Source organism: Lygodium microphyllum, chromosome 28 (assembly GCF_053477565.2).
Source record: "Lygodium microphyllum isolate KBCC chromosome 28, Lygodium_microphyllum_v1.1.10, whole genome shotgun sequence".
In the NCBI taxonomy this organism is placed as follows: Eukaryota; Viridiplantae; Streptophyta; class Polypodiopsida; order Schizaeales; family Lygodiaceae; genus Lygodium; species Lygodium microphyllum.
In genome coordinates, this window is record NC_141162.1 from 61,101,456 (window position 1) to 61,121,089 (window position 19,634).

A 19,634-nucleotide genomic window follows, 5' to 3' on the forward strand; every position below is an offset into this window, starting at 1 on the left:
TTTTATTTGAAAAACAACTTTTTGGATTGTACTACTTTTGGGCATAGCTTTGTTCATCTTAGGTTTTCTCTATTATTAATAACACAAGCGTAGGAACCTAACCTAACAGTAACTTTCTATACTTTTATTTGAAAAACATTGGGAGGTTATGTAAAGACCATAGCAATTGTTTGAGACAAAAGAATGACCTTAAATTAGTTGAGCATTAAATTATCTATCAAAGTTTCACCTTAAAACATTCATGGAAGATTGTGTAAAGTTTCACCCTAAATTATATGTGGAAGGTTGTAAGTTTCAAGATACATCATATTATCATTCCTCGTATTAGTTTTCATGTGTAAAAAGTTTGCCAATGCTAATACAAGTTGTTGGCCCTCATAGGACTAAATAATTAAACAAGCATTTATGTTGGACACCACGTTAAGAGTTACATTTTTTGGGCATGTGTTGTGTGCAAGACACATCGCAAACTTTTTCCTTCTTTAAGAAGTTTGAAAGCATCATTGATTTGTTCAAAAGGTAACTCATGTGTCACAAAATCATCGACTTCTAACGTCTTTATGTCGTTTGCCCAACAAATTACAAAAGAACACAACACAAAACCATGTTAGTACATGTTAGACAATACGTAATGTACAATATTCTATCATTCACTTTTGGAAACATGTGTAAACAACAAGGTTAACATACCTTCTCCATATACATGTCCACAAGTTTTGGAATTTGTGACCTTTTGAATTCACCAAAAGTGGAGGCTCTAATCTGAATTCCTCCAAACAATTGGATGGGATGCATATGTAGCAATTTATCTTGCCTAACTTCAATGCCCACCAAAATTGTCTTTCCCCATCCCTACAAGAATCAAGAAAAATATATATCAAACAAAGCCTTGCACCACAATATTTTGCACACATTACCAGAGGAGGAACAAGTAAATAACATTAGAGTCCGTTATCATTAAGTCCTAATGTGCACACATTTTGTAGTTCATTCAATGTTTATTGAGACTTAGGAACTTTACTAGTGTCATGGCATCTTGATTGTATGAAAACTATAAGAATTGTGCAACCTATACATGGTCCAATAAATAGCTCTATTGGCTCTACTATATTTTTAAGTATTCTATCATGGTGACTCACACATATAATAGCAAAAATAGCTCATCCAAGCAGTATCTATGAAAAATGAGATGAGTAAAGGAAATGTGCCTACAAGTACACCAACTTTGCAACTAGATACAAAACCCAAAAACGAAAAGCAATAAAACCACAACCTTTTTTGTTTCTAAGGAGAGTACTCTTGATTTTTAAAAAAACAATTAATGTATTTTCCCAAGAGTGGTTCTAGCATTCTAATTATCATACCAAGCCTTAAAAAATGGTAAGCTACTTTACATTACGTGTAAATAATTCATAATGTAAGAATTTAGCAAGAGATTTTGATAATCCACCATATATGAGAGCTCAAAATCATTCTACGGTCAAGATGGGTATAATACTCACTACTTTTTACGCCACAAAGTGAGCGTGCATACTTCTAAGTTTATGATTCCAATAGAATGGAGGTTCAACGTCTTTTGACTTATCATTGTTTTGAAAAGCATATACTTTTTGACCCAATTGTTCCTTCTAATTTCCAATGATACAATTAATTCTATTTATGATGAAAGTGAGTTGCAAAGTTTTTTTAAAGGGGAAAGAACTTCTCCCTCATAAGTAGTGGGTTAGGAGAGAGAGAGAGAGAGAGAGAGAGAGAGAGAGAGAGAGAGTGTGTGTGTGTGTGTGTGTGTGTGTGTGTGTGTGTGGGTTGAGTGCAAGAGGTTGCCAAGTGGTACCCCTATAAAACCTTTCAATAATAGTAGTAAGAGATAAGAGATGATGCAATTAATTTTGTTCACGATTAAAGGTTAAAGTGAGTTGTATAGTTTTAAAATTTTCTAAAAGGGGATGAACTATTCTTCATGAGTTAAGTAACAAATTCTCTAACTTAGTTGGATACAACTCTTTTAACTAACCTAAGCTTTGCAATGAATGTGATGTTAAAGGTAGAGAGAGAGGTGACGGTGATGTGGAAGTACGGCTTAGAAGCAAGACTACCAAAATAGGCATGCATACATAAATTCTCAATTTGTTTATTAATTGATCTAAAACATTAGCTATACGTGTGCTTCATTCTACTTGTTGAGTTTCTCTCAATAAACCTTGATTCTATGCTCAAAAAAATGGACATGTGATATAGTTGCTACTATCGATTGTGTAAAAATGTGTTCTTAAGTTGTGGCATAAACAAGACCCAATTACTAATGCTTCTAGATTTAGGCCCAAGCTTCTTCAAGCATGAAGAATAAAATGTGTGTGTGTGTGTGTGTGTGTAGGCATGTGAGAATACTAGCCTCATGGCAACTTCCAAATGCAGACAACATAAGGTCGACATTGCCCACACACTCAAAGCAATAGTCAGCACCCCCGCCAGTCAACTCTTTCACCACCTGCATGCACACATGCACAAGTGAATATAGTCCCTTACACATTACCAAAGAGGACAAGCTTAGCTTCTCCACCATCATGGTAACAATACTACTATTTGCTATGCATGCATCACAAATACATTAAATCACATCATGAGGTACTACTGCCCTCTATACGTGCATCACAAACACACCAAATCACATCACTTCATGGGATAGTCGCAAGGACCACTACTATTCACACATCAAATCACATCATGAGATACCCATGATTAATGCAAATACTTTTATTTTAGGGGAACGTTTCAAAGTTGCCTATGGACAAGTTCAGGAGGAGGTTAAAGCCTATCATCAACATCATGATTTAGGAAATTGACCAATTTCCTCAATCATGATGAGGACAGATTCTCCACAACGTTTACCTATCCAATAAAAGGTCACCCAATGTGTCATACCTTAGCATTATTAAGGTAATCTTCTCAAACAATGAAGGAAGCTTACCAGTGGAATTGGTTCGGTGTGGTCCCGAGGATTAATAAATTCGGTGACACCAAACCGTTTCGCTGTGGCACACAGACAGATACGCATGATATGAGACAGAAGCCATGTCCCATGGGCGAGTAAGAAGCAACAGTTTTTATATTTTAATCAGAGCAGATCTCTGTTGTCCTGTTTATCTATTTGTTCAGAGTGGTGATGTTGTATATCATATGATGTCCATTAGTGGTGCACAGCTACATGAGACGAGAGAAGCCATTCTTCGTCTGTATGACCAACAGAGTCAGTTTGCTGTGATTAGAGCAAAACTCTTCTCCTGCTTATCCACCTGTGTCAAATTTTGCCGGGTTGATGTCAATCCCGATGATGCGGGTCGCCCCGGCACTCCTGGATCCCACCGCAACCTAAACAACGTCAGAAGGGAGAGCACATGATCAGACAACCCACATGCCAGCAAACCATCCTTCATTTGCCTTCTCATTTTTGGGAAAGACACCAAACGAGATGGGAGTTTTGAAAAATTAACCAATTAATTACCGCTAAACCCACAGCCCCCAGCCCGAAGATGACAACAGTAGACCCCTTCTCCACCTTGGCACAGTTCCAGGCAGCTCCAACTCCTATAATATGTACACACATGTGTTGGATGATCATGGAATCAATACAAGTAGATGATAGCTGTACTTAGCATAGAATTGTGATTGTATTTGTATGTTCCAACTCCTATAATATACATGTAGAAATGTAGAATGATCAGGAATCAACAAAGCTAGATGATAACTGTAACTAGTGCATAATTGGGATAACACACACACACACACACACACACACACCTTCACACGTATGTGTATGCGTGTGTCTGTCTGTCTGTCTGTGGGTGGGTGTGTGTATATATATGTATGTAGTAGACAGTGAATGCCTCGATCAAGATTTTCAGATGATTGTAGCTTTAAAGATGCTTGTGTCATAGTGTTTAAATGATTAGCTGTGACAGCCTTCAGAAATATATATTGCAACTGGTAAACTCTAACCCCACCTGTGGGGATTCCACAGGAGAAGAGGCAGATCTTGTCCAGAGGCGCCTCTGGATTGACCTTGGCAAGACAGCCAGCATCCACCACCGTGTACTCCGAGAAGCTCGACACGTTCAAGAAATGGTAAACAGGGATCTGCTTCCCCTCGCTGGTTCGTATCGAGAAGCGGCACTTCCCATCATGCAGCATGAAAGTCCGGCCGGGATTCACCTTGAGCTTGGCGCAGAGATTGGTCTTATCCGACTTGCATTGGCGGCAATCCCCACACTCGCCTGTGAACACTGGGATGACATGATCCCCTTCTTTCAAATCTCTCACGCCTTCGCCCACGCTCTCCACAATCCTGCAATTTCGATATGCAGTACACGATCATCTCTCAGTGTCTCTCTCAGTCCAGAGATGAATCATGCAAGCTTCATCAATCTCTCTCTCTCTCTCTCTCTCTCTCTCTCTCTCTCTCTCTCTCTCTCAAATGATCACACCCAAGCCATCCTCACCCGGCCGCCTCATGTCCGAGAATCCGAGGAAAGGCGCCCTGCCATTAACCAAACCACAAACAAGAAGGAACACACTCATCAGCCATCAATATGGTCGTGCTCAGGAGCAAAAAGACATTAACACAGAATACGAATAATCAGCAATGGCTGCATGCATTACCTCATTCTCCCACACGAACATATCGCTGTGGCAGAGCGAGGTATGCGTGATCTTGATTCGGACCTCCCCGGCCTGCGGAGGATCAACCTGCACCTCCTGGATCACCAGGGGCTCCTTCGGCTTCCAGGCCACGGCAGCTATGGCGGCAGAATATCAGAAACAGAAAAATCAATGGCTGCTGTCATAGTAGTCATGATGTTAATTATGGTGCAAGGCAACGAGTGATACAGCTCCAAATGCATGGGAATTGTTTGAAAGGAGAAGATCATGATGAGGAGAAAATGGCAGCTACGTACCTTTGCATCTTATCACTTGTCCTACTGTGGAAGTAGGCATGGTAATGTCTGCTAAGCTGCCCATTATACCAGGTAAGTAGCAAGACACAGAGAGAGAGAGAGAGAGCGTGTGTGTGTGTGTGTGTGGGTGTGGGTGTGTGTGGATCGGTGGGTGGGTGCAGTGAGTGAGAATCCTGGAGGCCTTAGTCCCTCCTTTATACCCACAATAGAGCCAGGGTGCCATAAACCTCTAAGCACTCTTTGGAAGCACATGGGCTAGCCCGCTGCCCCTCCCTTGCACGTTTTCAACGCTGTCAAAGTCGCATTGACTCTAGTCTCTCATCAAGCATCTCGACACTCTCTAGAAGCAAACATTTCTCTCAAGGAGGGATCACGTTACACGTACCTAGCAAGGTAGGCGTGGTTGGGGGCATGGTGTCGTCCACCAGCATTTGACTCTTATCAAGCATTTCTCTCAAGCATCCATCTCACCATTAACCCCTTGTCCTACGAATATTCACCTTGTGGACCAATTCATGATAAGTTTTTTCTAGTTTCCCCTGTGGGAAAATAGCCATATTTCCCAAAAGCTCATAATGTTGTTATAATTCACACTGTGGGAAATATGGTGGGGATCTGTATATAAAATATGGTGGGGTTCTATATAATTCACACTGTGGGAAATATGGTGGGGATCTGTATAAAATTCCTTGTGCAATTCAATAAGAAAATCCATATCTTTGCACTCATAGCCCTTACTAATCACACGAAAGACCCTTGCTACCAACCCTCATTAAACAATGAGAGACACAATTCTTACATTGCTCTCTACCTTCATAGGCTAAGCACTGTAGTATTTTTCTTACAAAACAAAATAAACTTATTTTAAGTTTTACATCCAGAGATTAGCATCTCATGAAAACTACAACCTTACTGAAGCTACTTCAAGTGTTCGAAGTGGGCTAAAGTTTCAATCAAAAAGTGGATTAAATGTGTTGGAAGTGGACTATAAGATATGCCAATCGTATTACAATTTCAATTTGCTTTAAAGAGAAACTACATGAGTTGTACGGTAATGAATTTGCATCTCATGGAAAGTTCTGTCCACATCAAGTGTTTCAAGTGGACTTGACCTCTTAGCCAAAAACTTTTGAAGTGTTAAAAATGGACTAAAGTTTCACAATAGAATAGTTAAGTATTAAGTCATCAATGGTAAATAGCTTGCATCTCATCAAGAGTGCTACCCATTTAAAGCTACTTATGGTACTATTGGACGTGGGCTAGAGTTTCAAATAAAATACTCATTACAAAGGCTAACAAAATGAGGAGGATGAGCTCAAAAAATGGTTTGTGCCCCTTTTGAAAAGGGTTAGATCCACATTTGAATGTAACTATTTTCCACTTTTAGAACAATTGTAAAGCTTTTCCCAAGAATATAAACTCAAGTATTGGAATTGGACTAGAGTTTCATGCAAATACTTGTTGGCTAATTAATCCATTAGATATGATGATGGAAAGGGGAAATGTGGTCTTTGAAAAATTATATGTGACTCTCTCTCCCTTTTTCCTAGAGAGAGATGAATTTCTTTTTTAATTAAACATAGGAGATGATATGATATTTGAATGATTGAGCATATGCATGCAATGTGTGGCTCTGAGAACATCCCTTAATGCATATCCACAATAAAAAAGGAGTTGAATTTATTTTTTTATTGAACATATAGGATGAGATATTAATTCAATGATTGAACATGCTCTAAAATCACATACAAATGTACATAGACGATAAAACCACGTGAACAATATATGTAAACATACACATGCACATGTGCACACACACACACACACACACATGCATATATGCTCATATATACATAAAGATTTATGAGTGAGAAAAAATGGAGAGAGAGAGAGAGGAGAGGAGAGAGACTGAATCCACACTTACTTGCGATGTAGAAACACACATACATGTCCATTCACAAGTACACATATCCACACACAAATATGTACATATACATATACATGCAATGCATACACATATGTACTAGCACATATATACACATGCATATACATGCACACATATAAGGTGAAGAAAGATAAGAGATAAGAGGAAGAAAAAGGAGAGAAAATAAAAATGATAAGAGAGAGAGAGAGGACACACATTTAGGAGACCACATAAATTGACACACACATATTAAATACATATATACATACGTACACACACACACACATTAAAGAAGAAGAAGAAGAAGAGAGACACAAGAGCAGAAAAGAAAGGAGAGACAAGAGAAAGAAAAAGGAGAGAAGAGAAAAATAATGAGAGGAGAGTATGTATATTTATGAGACAACACAAATGGATACACATGTATAAAACACATACACATTCACACACATCTAAACATATATATCAGTGAGTGAAAAAAATGAAGAGAGAGAAAGAGAATAAATACACAATCATAAAATCCACACTTACAAACATGTGCACACCCACATATGCATACGCACACATCCACACACAAATATGTATGTATGTATGTTTGCATACATACATACATACATACAAACATGCAATGCATATGCATATATACCCATGCCTATGTACACAACATGCACACATATTACCACACACATACATACATACACACACATGCATATATATGCATATACACATACACAAAACATATAGAAAACAAAAAGAGTATTTTAAAAAAACTTTGTGTGTGTGTGTGTGTGTGTGTGTCTACCATTCACACACACACACACGAATATATATGTATTATGCACGTGCACTTGCACACACACACAAACACACATGGATTTGGAAAATGCCATGTGGTAACTTCTCATCACCCCTCTACATTTTTTTCTTCACTTGTATATTTAGATATATAACATATAATTATAACCATATGTAATGTATTATCATATTTAATATGTGCAATAATGAAACATATGATATAACTAAATATAATTATTAATACATCAACATAATTGATTACATATTAATCATGAGCTATTACTATATTAATTAATTGTTAATAATATGTATAATTTATATGTATATAATAATAAATAAATAGGTATATATGTATGTATGTATGTATGTGTTCCATATTATGTATATGCAATAATATATAAGTATAATCTAATATAATAATATAATTGATTAGATATTAATCATTTAACACATAAATTTTTGTAATGTTGCAGACTCAGTGTGTGAGGATAATAATAGGCATGCCATTACAAGCTTAATGTGAATAGAAGTCACCATTAAACAAATTTATCTTTAAGAAACTTTGAAAAATGGTCAAAATGGTTCTTTGGGGATATAATTTAGGCTTGATCCTATTTATGTTGGCTTTCAATTAGTGAGTGACACATCCCCATATATTGCATTTTTGTACATTCAATGTTATATTAGTCTAAGTTGCCAAAGCTTTCGAAGTTCAAATTATGTTTGTTAATATCAACCTCCCATGAATCCATTTGCCACTTATAATATGCTTGTGAACCCTTGTGCAAAGCACCGAGAAAACACTAATGTGAAGCACTAGGAGAATTTGTGTAGCACGCCTAGTTATCATTATTTCAAGCAAGTTTTTTCTTTCTTTTTTAGGTAGGGTTTTTGCTTGTTACTTATGAGTTATGTATATGTTTGCATCATCTAAGCATTTGGAAATAGATAAGTAGGGGGTGTAGAAATACAGCATGAATGTGAGTAAGTGGGATCCTTGCCAATGATGATTTGCTTACTTTTTCAAAATTTCAAACTTGGTGTTTCAAAGTCTTTTATGCCTATAAGAATCTTTCTTTACTTCTTTTGAGTAATATAATTTACCATTACATTATATAAATGTCTTTTATGCCTATAGGAATCTTTTTTTGAAAGATTCACCACACATCTAAAAGTTATTTGAAAAGCTTATACAACACTCACCACACACTCCTAGAATATTATGCTTTTATAATACATTCCTAACTACATGAAAAATATTTTGTATGAGATTTGAGTGGAGCCACTCAAGATTCACCATAGATTTCATAATTCTATAGCATGGGAAGGTATTAGAATTATCCTTGCTCCTCATATATTGAACATTGACTCTCTAAGGACAAGCTTTTATATTCACCAATGCAAGTGATCCTAAAATTCAACGTCAAAAGATTTTCCCTTGTGGACAAACTTTATATTTAATACCTAATATTGCACCTCAACCAAGCACTCGTAAACATTGGGTGTCAAAGTCAAATGTTTTAACTTAGTGGTGACTCTGGGAGTTCACTATAAAAAATAAATAATCATCTTCTATATCACATGTGTTCAAGTCCTATTTATTAATATCCTTATCATTGATTTTTTCTCAAACAAAACACAACCCTTTTTTATTCAATATATAAGTAAACCCTTTATATGACACCCTTTCATATGTAAAAATCATATAAAAATGGTGTTTTTAAAACCCCTTATTTTGAACTCGTGTGTTACATGTGTGTGTATATATATATATTCATGAGTTACCCCCCTGCATGAGAGTGGTGATAACTTGTACCTAAAAATTTGCATCTATTTACATATTTATATATACCTACACACATATGCACACACACATTTATAAATAAAAAAATTCAAAAGAAAATATGTTGTTTAACTATCAATGGATATCCTATCTAAGATTTTAAATGTTATGCTATATTTTCATTTTGTAGACAACTTGACTATACATATTGTGGAGGTATTATCTAAGTAGCTGCATTTTATCCTATCACACACCAAGTAGTACCCTCCACTTGACCCATGTATGGGGATTTGTTAGGGTGGGTGAGGCCTTTAAGACCACCCACATACCATGATGTGGTCCCTACACACACACCATTCAACTGAGCAAGGATATTAGTTCTTGCTTATTTAGTTTAAGCAAGGCATATTCTTTTGATAATGTATTTAGTATTAGATATGCCAAAGCCAAAAGGTGACAAAGCCATTTGATGTGCAAATATTTTAACAAGTTTCCAGATACTAGCACATGTCAAATCTGCACAATTGTTGGAGTACACTATGGGATCTATTTGCGATATGATCAGCTTATGGGACTAGTTTGGTAGGACGGTTACTTGCACAATGGATATATTGATTGGAGGTGAATGGTAGTGAATGCTTTTTGTCAAAGGTTTTTATAATTGTATATCCATCATCACAAAGAGCTTCCATGTTTAGGAAATGCTTAGGGCATGAAACAAAATGTCCCGTGTTAATTAAGAAAATGAATTTGTTATCAGTGAAGTCAAATTCAAGGGGTATGCCTTTATAAATACAAAAATAGGAGTTGGGGACATGCTTCAAGAAGATTGTAGGATTTGGTATGTTGACCAAAAGTAGATCATCATAGAATCTATAATGTGCCCGTTGTCGTGCTGCTGCGCATCCGAGTCGTATACACCTCCATTTCTTTTGTTGTGCATTTGTGTTATTTTCTGTGTGTGATTCATTGTGTGTGTGATGCATTACGATAATCCGCATCCAATGTATATATTCCCTTAGTGCATGTGTATGATTTTGTTTGGATGCATGATGTGTGTGTGTTAGAAAAATATGAAAAACTGATGCCAAAGGACATTATCAAGCAGATAATTTCAATTATGATCTCTAAGAAAAGTGCAGGGAATTATGGAATCAAAGAGAAGGTTTATCCCGAAGGAATCCATTTGATGATTCCTTGGTTCGACAGACCGATTATCTTTGATGTCAGAGCAAGGCCTCATGTTGTTGAGAGTACTTCTGGAAGTAAAGATCTGCAAATGGTTAAAATAGGACTTCGTGTCTTGACAAGACCTGTAGCTGATACATTGCCAACAATCTACAGGACCTTGGATACTAATTACAATGAAAGAGTTTTACCGTCCATAATTCATGAGACCTTGAAGGCAGTTGTAGCACAATATAATGCAAGCCAGCTCATAACACAGTGTGAGGCTGTTAGCAGAGAGATAAAAAAAATTCTTACCCAGCGGGCTGCAAATTTCAATATTGCACTTGATGATGTTTCAATCATTAAGCTTACTTTTGGTAAAGAGTTTACAGCTGCTATTGAAGCAAAACAGGTGGCTGCTCAGGAAGCTGAGAGAGCTAAATTCATAGTTGAGAAAGCGGGGGAAAAAAAAAAGAAGTGCCATTGTTCGAGCACAAGGGGAGGAAAAAAGTGCTCAACTTATTGGAGAAGCTATATCCAACAATCCTGCTTTTTTTTTGCACGGAGAAAAATTGAGGTTAGTAGAGAAATCGAGGGGGCTATATCCAATTCAGCAAACAGAGTCTTGCTAAGTTCTGATGGTTTGATGTTGAACCTCGAAGATATGCAGATCAAGGATTTGAGCCCTAAAGCTCTCGTGAAAAAGTGACTCTTTGGTTCAAATTCCTGTGGGGAAACCTACTGAACTGTACTCGAAATACTCCTAATCAATTCAAAACTAGAGGCTTTGTACGGGATGACTGCGCATCGAGCATTCCAGTTTTGCCTGCAATACAAGCGGACCGCTGAGTTCCGCAGACTTTGTGAATTCATTCGGAACCACCTGATTAATTTGAAGTAGGCCTAGAAACATTGGGGGTTGTGGCCTTACTGCCTTGACAGAATTGAACTTCAACATGATTGGGTTCATGGGTGCAATGATTTCAAATCGGGCCTTTGTTTTCCGCAATAATTATGGTTGACATCCACGCTCTCGTTGGCTGCGGGATCTGTGATCGTGCTCTCCTCTTGGATCACACGCATCGTGGAAACTCTTGATGTGGATTTTGATTTTTGAAAGGCACTTGCACCGGATGCTTTGCCTCACACTATTGGCCATGTTGCTGCTACTGTAAGCATGTCCAAGGTTGCAGTCTCTTTCACCCATATCATAAAGCATGTTGCTACTACTGTCAGCATATCTAGCGCCTGTGCGAGAAAGGACATCTGGACTCTGCGCTCGTCGCACTCTCTAATGCACTGCAGCTCTACAGGGTCCCTTCGCCTGATGCTTTCATCTCTTTCTTGAGAGCTTGTAGCAAGAGTAAGGTTCGGCTGCCCTTGGTCAGAATAGTCCATGCACAGCCTGCGCTCTATGGCCTTGAGTTCACCTGTTCTGTTGGTGATCACCTGGTTGTTGCCATCGCCACCTGTGGTGCTCTGAAAGCTGCATATGGGATATTTAATTTACTGCCATGTTGTACAGTGTACTCGTGGACAGCCATCATTTCAGGCTACATGGAGTCTGGCCAATCTGAGAAAGTATTGGAATTTCTCTATTGCATGGAAAAGGATGGTATAAAGCCTGATCAGTGCATGTACTTATGCCTTTTTAAGGCATGCTCTATCATAGCTGATCTCAATATTGGCATAAAATTACATGCTGATGTTACTGCACATGGGTTGGCATCAGATGTCTTCATTGGTAGTGCCCTTGTCAATTTGTATGGCAAGTGTGGTAGACTCAGGGAAGCAAAGAACATGTTTGACAGGTTGATGGATCGTGATGTAGTGACATGGAATTCCTTGTTATCGGCTTATGTTGATCAGGGTTTGGGAGAGACTGCCTTAAAATTTTATAGTCTGTTAACAGCTATTCTTAAGTGTCTGAACATGTGCACCATGAAACAGAGCAAAAGCAAAGATGGTGATTGAAGGTGCACAGCCTGTTGTTACTGCTTTTCATGTATAAAAGAGGTGATCACTGCAATATATGCTGAGTTGAAGAACAGGGTGCATGGCTGAACTGGAATGTCTGAATCCTCCACATATACATGCTATGATACATTCATACTTCGTTTCTGGAAGAACAAGTCATGCTGGCAATCAAAGAACAGCTATTCTTATGCTTACACAATTCCAGATGTGGATACTTGATACTCTAAAACGGAGTTGAGTTGCAGGTTCCAACACATAGAACCTTTCAGCTTTTTGAATCTTCTGAAAATCTCTACTAATCAGACAACTGTCAAGTTACAGAATGAACATGTTGATGTGAAGAACGTTTTTCTTCCTACTGTAACTGTCATCATACACCTGAATGTAAACAGTTTATGAGATACTTCAGATTATTCTGAACATGAACTTCTTGTAACTCATTTGATAAGGAATATAGTGAACTTTAGCATCAACTATTTGAGTTCTTCTTGTTAGCCTCATCTCTTGATGTATCTTGAACCCCGTGTTCTGCAGCCCTTGTGCGAACTTTACGACATTTGTGGTGAACGTGACGTGAAAGTGCTGCGTCACTTTTCAGCAAGATGGGAGACTCGCAAGAAGAGATGTCAGATGATAATGTCATGAATAACCTGTTTCAGTCCTTTACCATTTATATGTAGCAGCAAGCTCACGCGAAACGTGACAGTGATGCTATGGATGCCTTGAAAGTAGTCCAACAAGAGATGAAGTAGTTTAATGGCCAGCAAGTGTCAACTTACCTGCATTTGTATGAAGAAAAGATGAAGTTTTTTGGGGTTTCTCAAGATGTTTGGAGCCGCTACTTCTTGCGGATCGTGGTGCGCGCTCTTGAAGTCCGAATTTCAAAAATTCAAGAAACACATGCAGGTTGGGCAGAGTTTAAGAAGGCATTAAAAGATGAATATTTCTTGGAGGATACAGGTCTTATGAATCGCAGGAATTTCTTAGCATGGGTATCTATGCCTAATAAGGGACTTTCTGTTACCGCTCTTGTGCAAGAGTTTGAGAGCCGCTATGATCAGTTGGATGGGACTGAGCAGCAAGCTTTGGAGATGCAGAAAGTGGAGTTATTTTTACAAGCTGCTGATGCTGATTTACAGGAAAAGTTGGATGATCTTTTGGAAGATCAAGCTACTGATTCAGGTTTAAAAATTGAGCAGAGACATGTAATTGATGCTGTGAATACTCTTGTTAAGAAGCAGTGCAGGAGAGTACGATTGCATCGTAATACAGGATCAGTTCCTGAAAAATCCTTGGAGACTTCTTCTTCTACCCCTGCTACAACTTCTTTGCCTAAGCCTACTCCTCCTACTGTGAATCCACCATTTCCTGCTGCTCCAGTGCCCTTATCTGTAGATGATGTTATTAAAGGCTTGGTAGATTTGACGATTGAAGCAGTCAAAGCTGAAGTTGGTAAGTTAAAGGAGCAATTTATGTAAGTACCTGTTGTAGCACCTGCTCCAGCGACTGCTTTTCCAGCTGGTCAAAGAAAAGGGAGACGATGTATTTGGTGCGATAGTACAGAGCACCAACACTGCAGAGATTGTGATGCTTTTTAGGAAGCACGTAAGAAGAATGTAGTGTTCTGGGGACAAGATGGGAAGATATGGCTGATAGAGACTGGCGCTCCTCTTGACACGAACTTTGGTATGGGAGGCATGAAGAAGCTTGTTGATGATATGGCTGCGCGATCAGCTTATGTGAGTGTTAGAGGAGATGCTTCAGCTTATGGAGTCCAGCTTGAGTAGAAATCTGATGGAGACTCTGCTTTATGGTCCTTTGCCTTGGAGATAGCGAGAAGAGGGAAAGTTCAGGCATCTACTATGACTTGTGTGGACTCCAGCATCCGAGGAGAAACATGATGGGATTCTCCTATTGACAGGTATTCTATTTTTGCTTATATGGCTAAAACACAGGGTTTAGATGCCATGGTTGAGGAAAAGAGAAGAAGAGATGAGGAGGGTCCCAGCACCTCCAAAAAGACTAGAGAGGGTGACTTTGTTTCACCACCTGTTACAACTCCACCTATGTCAAGTTCTCCAGCTCAATCAGGTCCTGAACAACCTATGGGAGACAAGCAGATGAAAGAAAAGAGGCAACCAAGAAAGGAGCCACGATTCAAGCTTTTGTCAGACCTTGATATGCAGACGGATATGAGTACAATTTTTCATGAAAGAATTTTGAATAGTGAAGTCACTTTTACTGTTGGAGAAGCTCTTGGGATTGCTAGAAGAGAAATACAGGATCAGATGCAGGATCTTTTGCGGAGGAAACGACATGCGATGGAAGGACTTGCTTTACAGGGATTGTGGCATGGAGCTCTTGGGGAAGAGCATGATGATGCAGTGATGGTTGAGAATGCTTTTGTTAATCTGCAATTGGAGAAAATAGTTCAGCCTATGCAGTATGAAGATGATGAAACCCCTATTCTCATTCCTCGCAGCCATTTTTCACGAAGTCATTGGGCTAGAGCAACCACTGAGACAATGGTAAGGATTGGAGAGAAACAAATTCCATTGGTCGCTTTAGTTGATCATGGTTCTGAGATTAATCTTATTGCTCGAGGTATTTATGAGAGTGGCAAGTGGCCTATGGATGCAGAGCATGGCTGGCGCATGAGAGCCGCCAATAATACTTCTGGTGATATGTATGCTGCTTGTCCGAGTATCAGAATTTCTATTGGTAATGTTGAAGAGGATTATCATTGCTTTGTTCAGGATTCATGCTCTTATCCGATTATTCTTGGACAGCCTTTCATTACAGAAGCAAGAATGGAAACGAAAGTGATGGATGACGGGTCAGCTTATGCACGGATACACAGTAAAGATGGTATGCGAGCTGTTCAGTTTATGACTGTTGCGGTAAATCATCCGAGAAATAGGGATTCCTTGCGTGAGGCACCACTACCTGCGAAGGAGTTGGATTTTCATTAGGTACCGCTGTCTTGCGAGACACCAGTGGTACGGAGCGGAGAAAAGAGGAGATCTCGCCTCCTGGCAGCCAGTCTTTCTCCAATAATTTTGTTGGTTTTTCTTCAGATAGTTCAGTGAGTTATCAGAAAATTTCAGATTTGCCTAGAGATGCCAGGCAATACATTGGTCGTAAGGAGAAAGAGTTGAAGAATGCAGGTATTTTGCAAGCAGAAGAGCATGTAGATGGATTGTATGAAGGGATGTCTTATGCAGATACATTGTTTGAGATGGGAGTGATGCTGAAAACTGATGTATGTAAGGGTTCAAAGATCATACATGTGCAAACCTTGGATATGTTTCAGGAAATTTTTGGTTTTATGCTGAAAACAGAGTTAGAGGTTGAGAAAACTCAACAAACTGAATTTATGGCTGATCTTGATCAGCTAACAGAGCTGCAGAGGGCTGAATTTATTCAGCCAATAGAGTTAAATGCAGAAAAATTTCTGCATACAGAGTTTTAGGATGCACCTGTGCAGTCCATAGAGCCGAGGGCTGAATCCATTCAGCCAACAGAGTTGAATGTAGAAAAATTTCTGCATACAGAGTTTCAGGCTGCACCCATGCAGTCCATAGAGCGAAAGGCTGAAATTTTTCAGCCAACAGAGTTGAGAGTTGCTGAAAATTTGCAGAAATTGTAGCAAAGAAAAGAGTGCTTGAATGATGCCAAGGTTGACACAAAATATAAAACAGTTGATAAGAAGGTTAAGCCGGTTGCAGGCCCGCTTCCTCCTGATAGTGATGAGCAAATTGAAAAAGCTATGAAGCAGCCTATGTTGAGAGATCCTGCAAATATTGGACATAAATTTACAGCTGAAACTCTTGCAGAATTGAAGATTGGAAATGATGATTTCTTGCTTCCAGTGGAAAAAGAATGTTTTAGCGAGATGCTTAGACGTCATGGTAAGGCATTTGCTTTCTTTCCACATGAAATTGGCTGCATTAGTCCCGAATTGGTTGCACCTATGGTCATCTTCACTGTTCCTCATGTACCATAGAATATACGTCCTATACCTGTGCCTAAAGCACACTTGCCAAAGCTGATAGAGTTGCTGAATGAGAAGATTAAAATGGGGATTTTGGAACCCTCTTCTGCACCCTATTCTAACAGGTGGTTTACTGTACCAAAGAAGAATGGTACTTTGAGATTTATTCAGGATATGCAACCCGTGAACAAAGTGACAATCAGGAATGTGGGAACAGGTCCAGTTGTGGATGAATTTGCTGAGGCTTTTGCAGGACGAGCCATCTATTCTCTAGGTGACTTGTATTCAGGTTATGATCAGTTTCAACTTGTCTTGGAAAGCAGGGATATTACTACTATGCGGACACCTATTGGTCTTGTGAGGATGTGTACCTTGCCTCAAGGTGCCACAAACTCAGTTGCTCATATGATGAATGCTATGCATAGAGTTCTACAAGACTATATTCCGCAATATACCATGCCTTTTCTAGATGATGTGCCTATTAAGGGTTGTGCAAAAGAAGAAAAGAATGAAAGTCTTGATTTGCGTGGATGTAGACAGTTTGTGGCTGACCACTTGGTGGCTTGTGAGCAAATATTGGCACGATTAGAGGAGGTAAATTTGACACTTTCAGGGCTGAAATCTGTCTTTGGTGTTAATGAAGTCATCATAGTTGGGCATATGGTTGGATATTATGGCAGGAAACCTTCACCTACAAAGGTGGATGCCATAAACAGGATTTTAGAGTATTGCTCGACTACTTCAGAGGTGCGGAGATTTGTGGGAGCTTGTGTATTTTACATGATTTGGATTCCTCATTTTGCTCATATAGCAGATGTTCTTTATCAGCTGCTTCGAAAGGGGCAGAAATTTCATTGGGATGAGAAGCATTCGAAAGCCATGCATAAGCTCAAGAAGCTGTTGCAGTCAGCTCCTACTCTTCGCAAGGCAGATTATTAGTGTGGACGGCCGATCATGTTGACAGTTGATACTAGCCCTATTGGCATAGGTTGGGTAGTGGGACAGGATGATGCTGATGGAAATAGGTATGCAATCCGCTTTGGAGCTAAAGTTCTTAATGAGCGACAGAGGAGATATCCGCAGATTAAAAGAGAGTTGTGGGGAGTAGTCACTACACTGAAGTGTGATAAAGGGTATTTCATTGGAGCTTCAGTTGTTGTGGAAACAGATTGTTTGCCTTTGCTTGGTATGATTACTAGTTGCTCAACTCCAGATATAGCGATGCTTCAGTGGATTGCTTATATCAAATCATTGAATCCAGAATTTCGACACATAGCAGGGAAAGATAATCTAGTTGCTGACATGCTATCTAGAGCGAGATATGAGGATGAGGAGTCAATGCTTGCAGAAGATGATGAGACAGAGTTTGCTGCTTCTGTCCTTGTTCATAATTGTCATGTATCGACTGTTGAAGCCTTTATTGAAGAACTTTATGTTGATGAGTGGTTGCAAATTGGACAGTATCTGAGTTCATTGACTCGAAGAGCTGATTGGAGAGATGATGAATTCAAGAAAATTAGAAGGAAGGCTTATGGGTATTTCTTGAAAGATGGTTTTCTTTGGAAGCATCCAAAGAAGAGAGGAGGCTTGCCCTTGAGAGTAGTTTGTGATGTAGCGATGCAGATACAGATTATGCGAGAGTTTCATGAGAGCTCATGGGCTGGACATAGAGGTGTGTGGGCTACCTATGAGAAAATCAAAGAAAGATACTGGTGGAAAGGGATGTATAAAGATGTTTCTCACTTTGTGGAAACTTGCAGGGACTGCCAGCTTTACTCTTTAGTGCGACATCGTGATGAGTTGCATCTGACTTATCCACTATGTATGCATTATAAGTGGGTGGTAGACTTGGTTACTTTGCCACTGGGACTTTGGCAGATGAGATATCTTGTCTTGGCTAGGGAGGATCTTACAAACTATGTTGAAGGCAGATCTTTGCAGACAAAGACCACCACTACAGTACGTAAATTCTTGTTGGAAGAAATATTTTGCAAGTATGGATGTATAGGCAAGATTACAGCTGATCGTGGAGAGCTAGATGCAGATAAAGCTAGAGATTTTTACTCAGGGCTTGGGATTAAATTGGCTCTTACTACTGCCTATAATCCAGAGGGAAATGGCAAGAGTGAAAGAGGACATCCGCCGATAGTTAAAGCATTGGCAAAAGCTTGTAGAGGTCGAATTGGGGATTGGCCGAGATTACTACCTTTTGCATTGTGGGCTGATCGCTCTACACATAGTGTGACTACTGGATACATGCCTGCAGAGTTGATGAATGGGCAAAAACCTGTCATGCCTACAGAAATTTGTGCTCTCACTTGGAGTGTTTTTCCGTGGCATGAGAATTTATCAAGGGAAGAGCTTCTAGCTCTTCGGATTCGTCAACTAGAGAGAAGGGCAGAAGATGTGCAGCTAGCAGTTGATCGTTTGAAGGCAGGCCGTCTCAGAAACAAGGACAGGTTTGATTTAAGGCATCGCTTGAGGCCTAGAGCCATAAAAGAAGGAGATTGGGTTCTAGTCTACGACAGTAGTCTAGAGAATCAGCATAGTAGCATGAGAAAAATGGTTCAAAGATGGTTTGGCTTGTATGAGGTGAAACAAGTTTTTGACAATGGTACCTATGAGTTGGCTGAATTAGATGGAACAGTATTGAGGGTGCCCATTGCTGGAAAACGAGTCAAGATTTTCAAGAGAAGAGAAGATGAAGAATATGCACTTGAAGCGTTGACAGAAGAAGAGCAAGTAGAAGAAAGACAAGCAGAAGAAGCAGAGAATATAGATGATGAAGCTGATGGAGAAACAGGTCTACTAGAAACAGAAGATGGACTCGACCTGTTTGTGGACTTGAATGATCCTGGATAGTTGGCACATCCGGAGGATGCACAGGATTAGAGGGGGTGGATGTCGTGATGCTGCACATCCGAGTCGTATACACCTCCATTTCTTTTGTTGTGCATTTGTGTTATTTTCTGTGTGTGATTCATTGTGTGTGTGATGCATTACGATAATCCGCATCCAATGTATATATTCCCTTAGTGCATG

The 19,634-nt window shown here is 39.2% G+C and overlaps 1 protein-coding gene and 1 pseudogene across 1 annotated transcript; one reads left to right on the forward strand and one right to left on the reverse strand.

Annotated features, from left to right (window-relative positions):
* Positions 1–254: 254 nt before the first annotated feature.
* On the reverse strand, positions 255–5,129 carry LOC148011519 (alcohol dehydrogenase 2-like). The gene is made up of 10 exons (XM_087670566.1): positions 4,953–5,129; positions 4,657–4,793; positions 4,497–4,534; positions 4,002–4,342; positions 3,503–3,585; positions 3,294–3,369; positions 2,969–3,030; positions 2,393–2,488; positions 691–852; positions 255–556 (listed from the first exon to the last, which is right to left on the reverse strand). The coding sequence occupies exons 1-10, from the start codon at positions 5,014–5,016 to the stop codon at positions 428–430; spliced, it is 1,188 nt and encodes a 395-aa protein (XP_087526692.1). The 5' UTR covers positions 5,017–5,129; the 3' UTR covers positions 255–427.
* A 5,406-nt stretch (positions 5,130–10,535) lies between these two features.
* Positions 10,536–12,632, forward strand: LOC148011520 (prohibitin-6, mitochondrial-like; annotated as a pseudogene).
* Positions 12,633–19,634: the final 7,002 nt, after the last annotated feature.

Excerpts from the sequence above, each read along its gene's own strand:
- LOC148011519 (XM_087670566.1), bottom strand. The coding sequence starts at position 5,016 with ATGGGCAGCTTAGCAGACATTACCATGCCTACTTCCACAGTAGGACAA. Across the intron at positions 4,535-4,656 it reads TGTTCGTGTGGGAGAATGAG|GGCGCCTTTCCTCGGATTCT; the intron begins GTAATGCATGCA and ends GGTTAATGGCAG. Across the intron at positions 3,031-3,293 it reads CCCGGCAAAATTTGACACAG|CGAAACGGTTTGGTGTCACC; the intron begins GTGGATAAGCAG and ends TGTGTGCCACAG.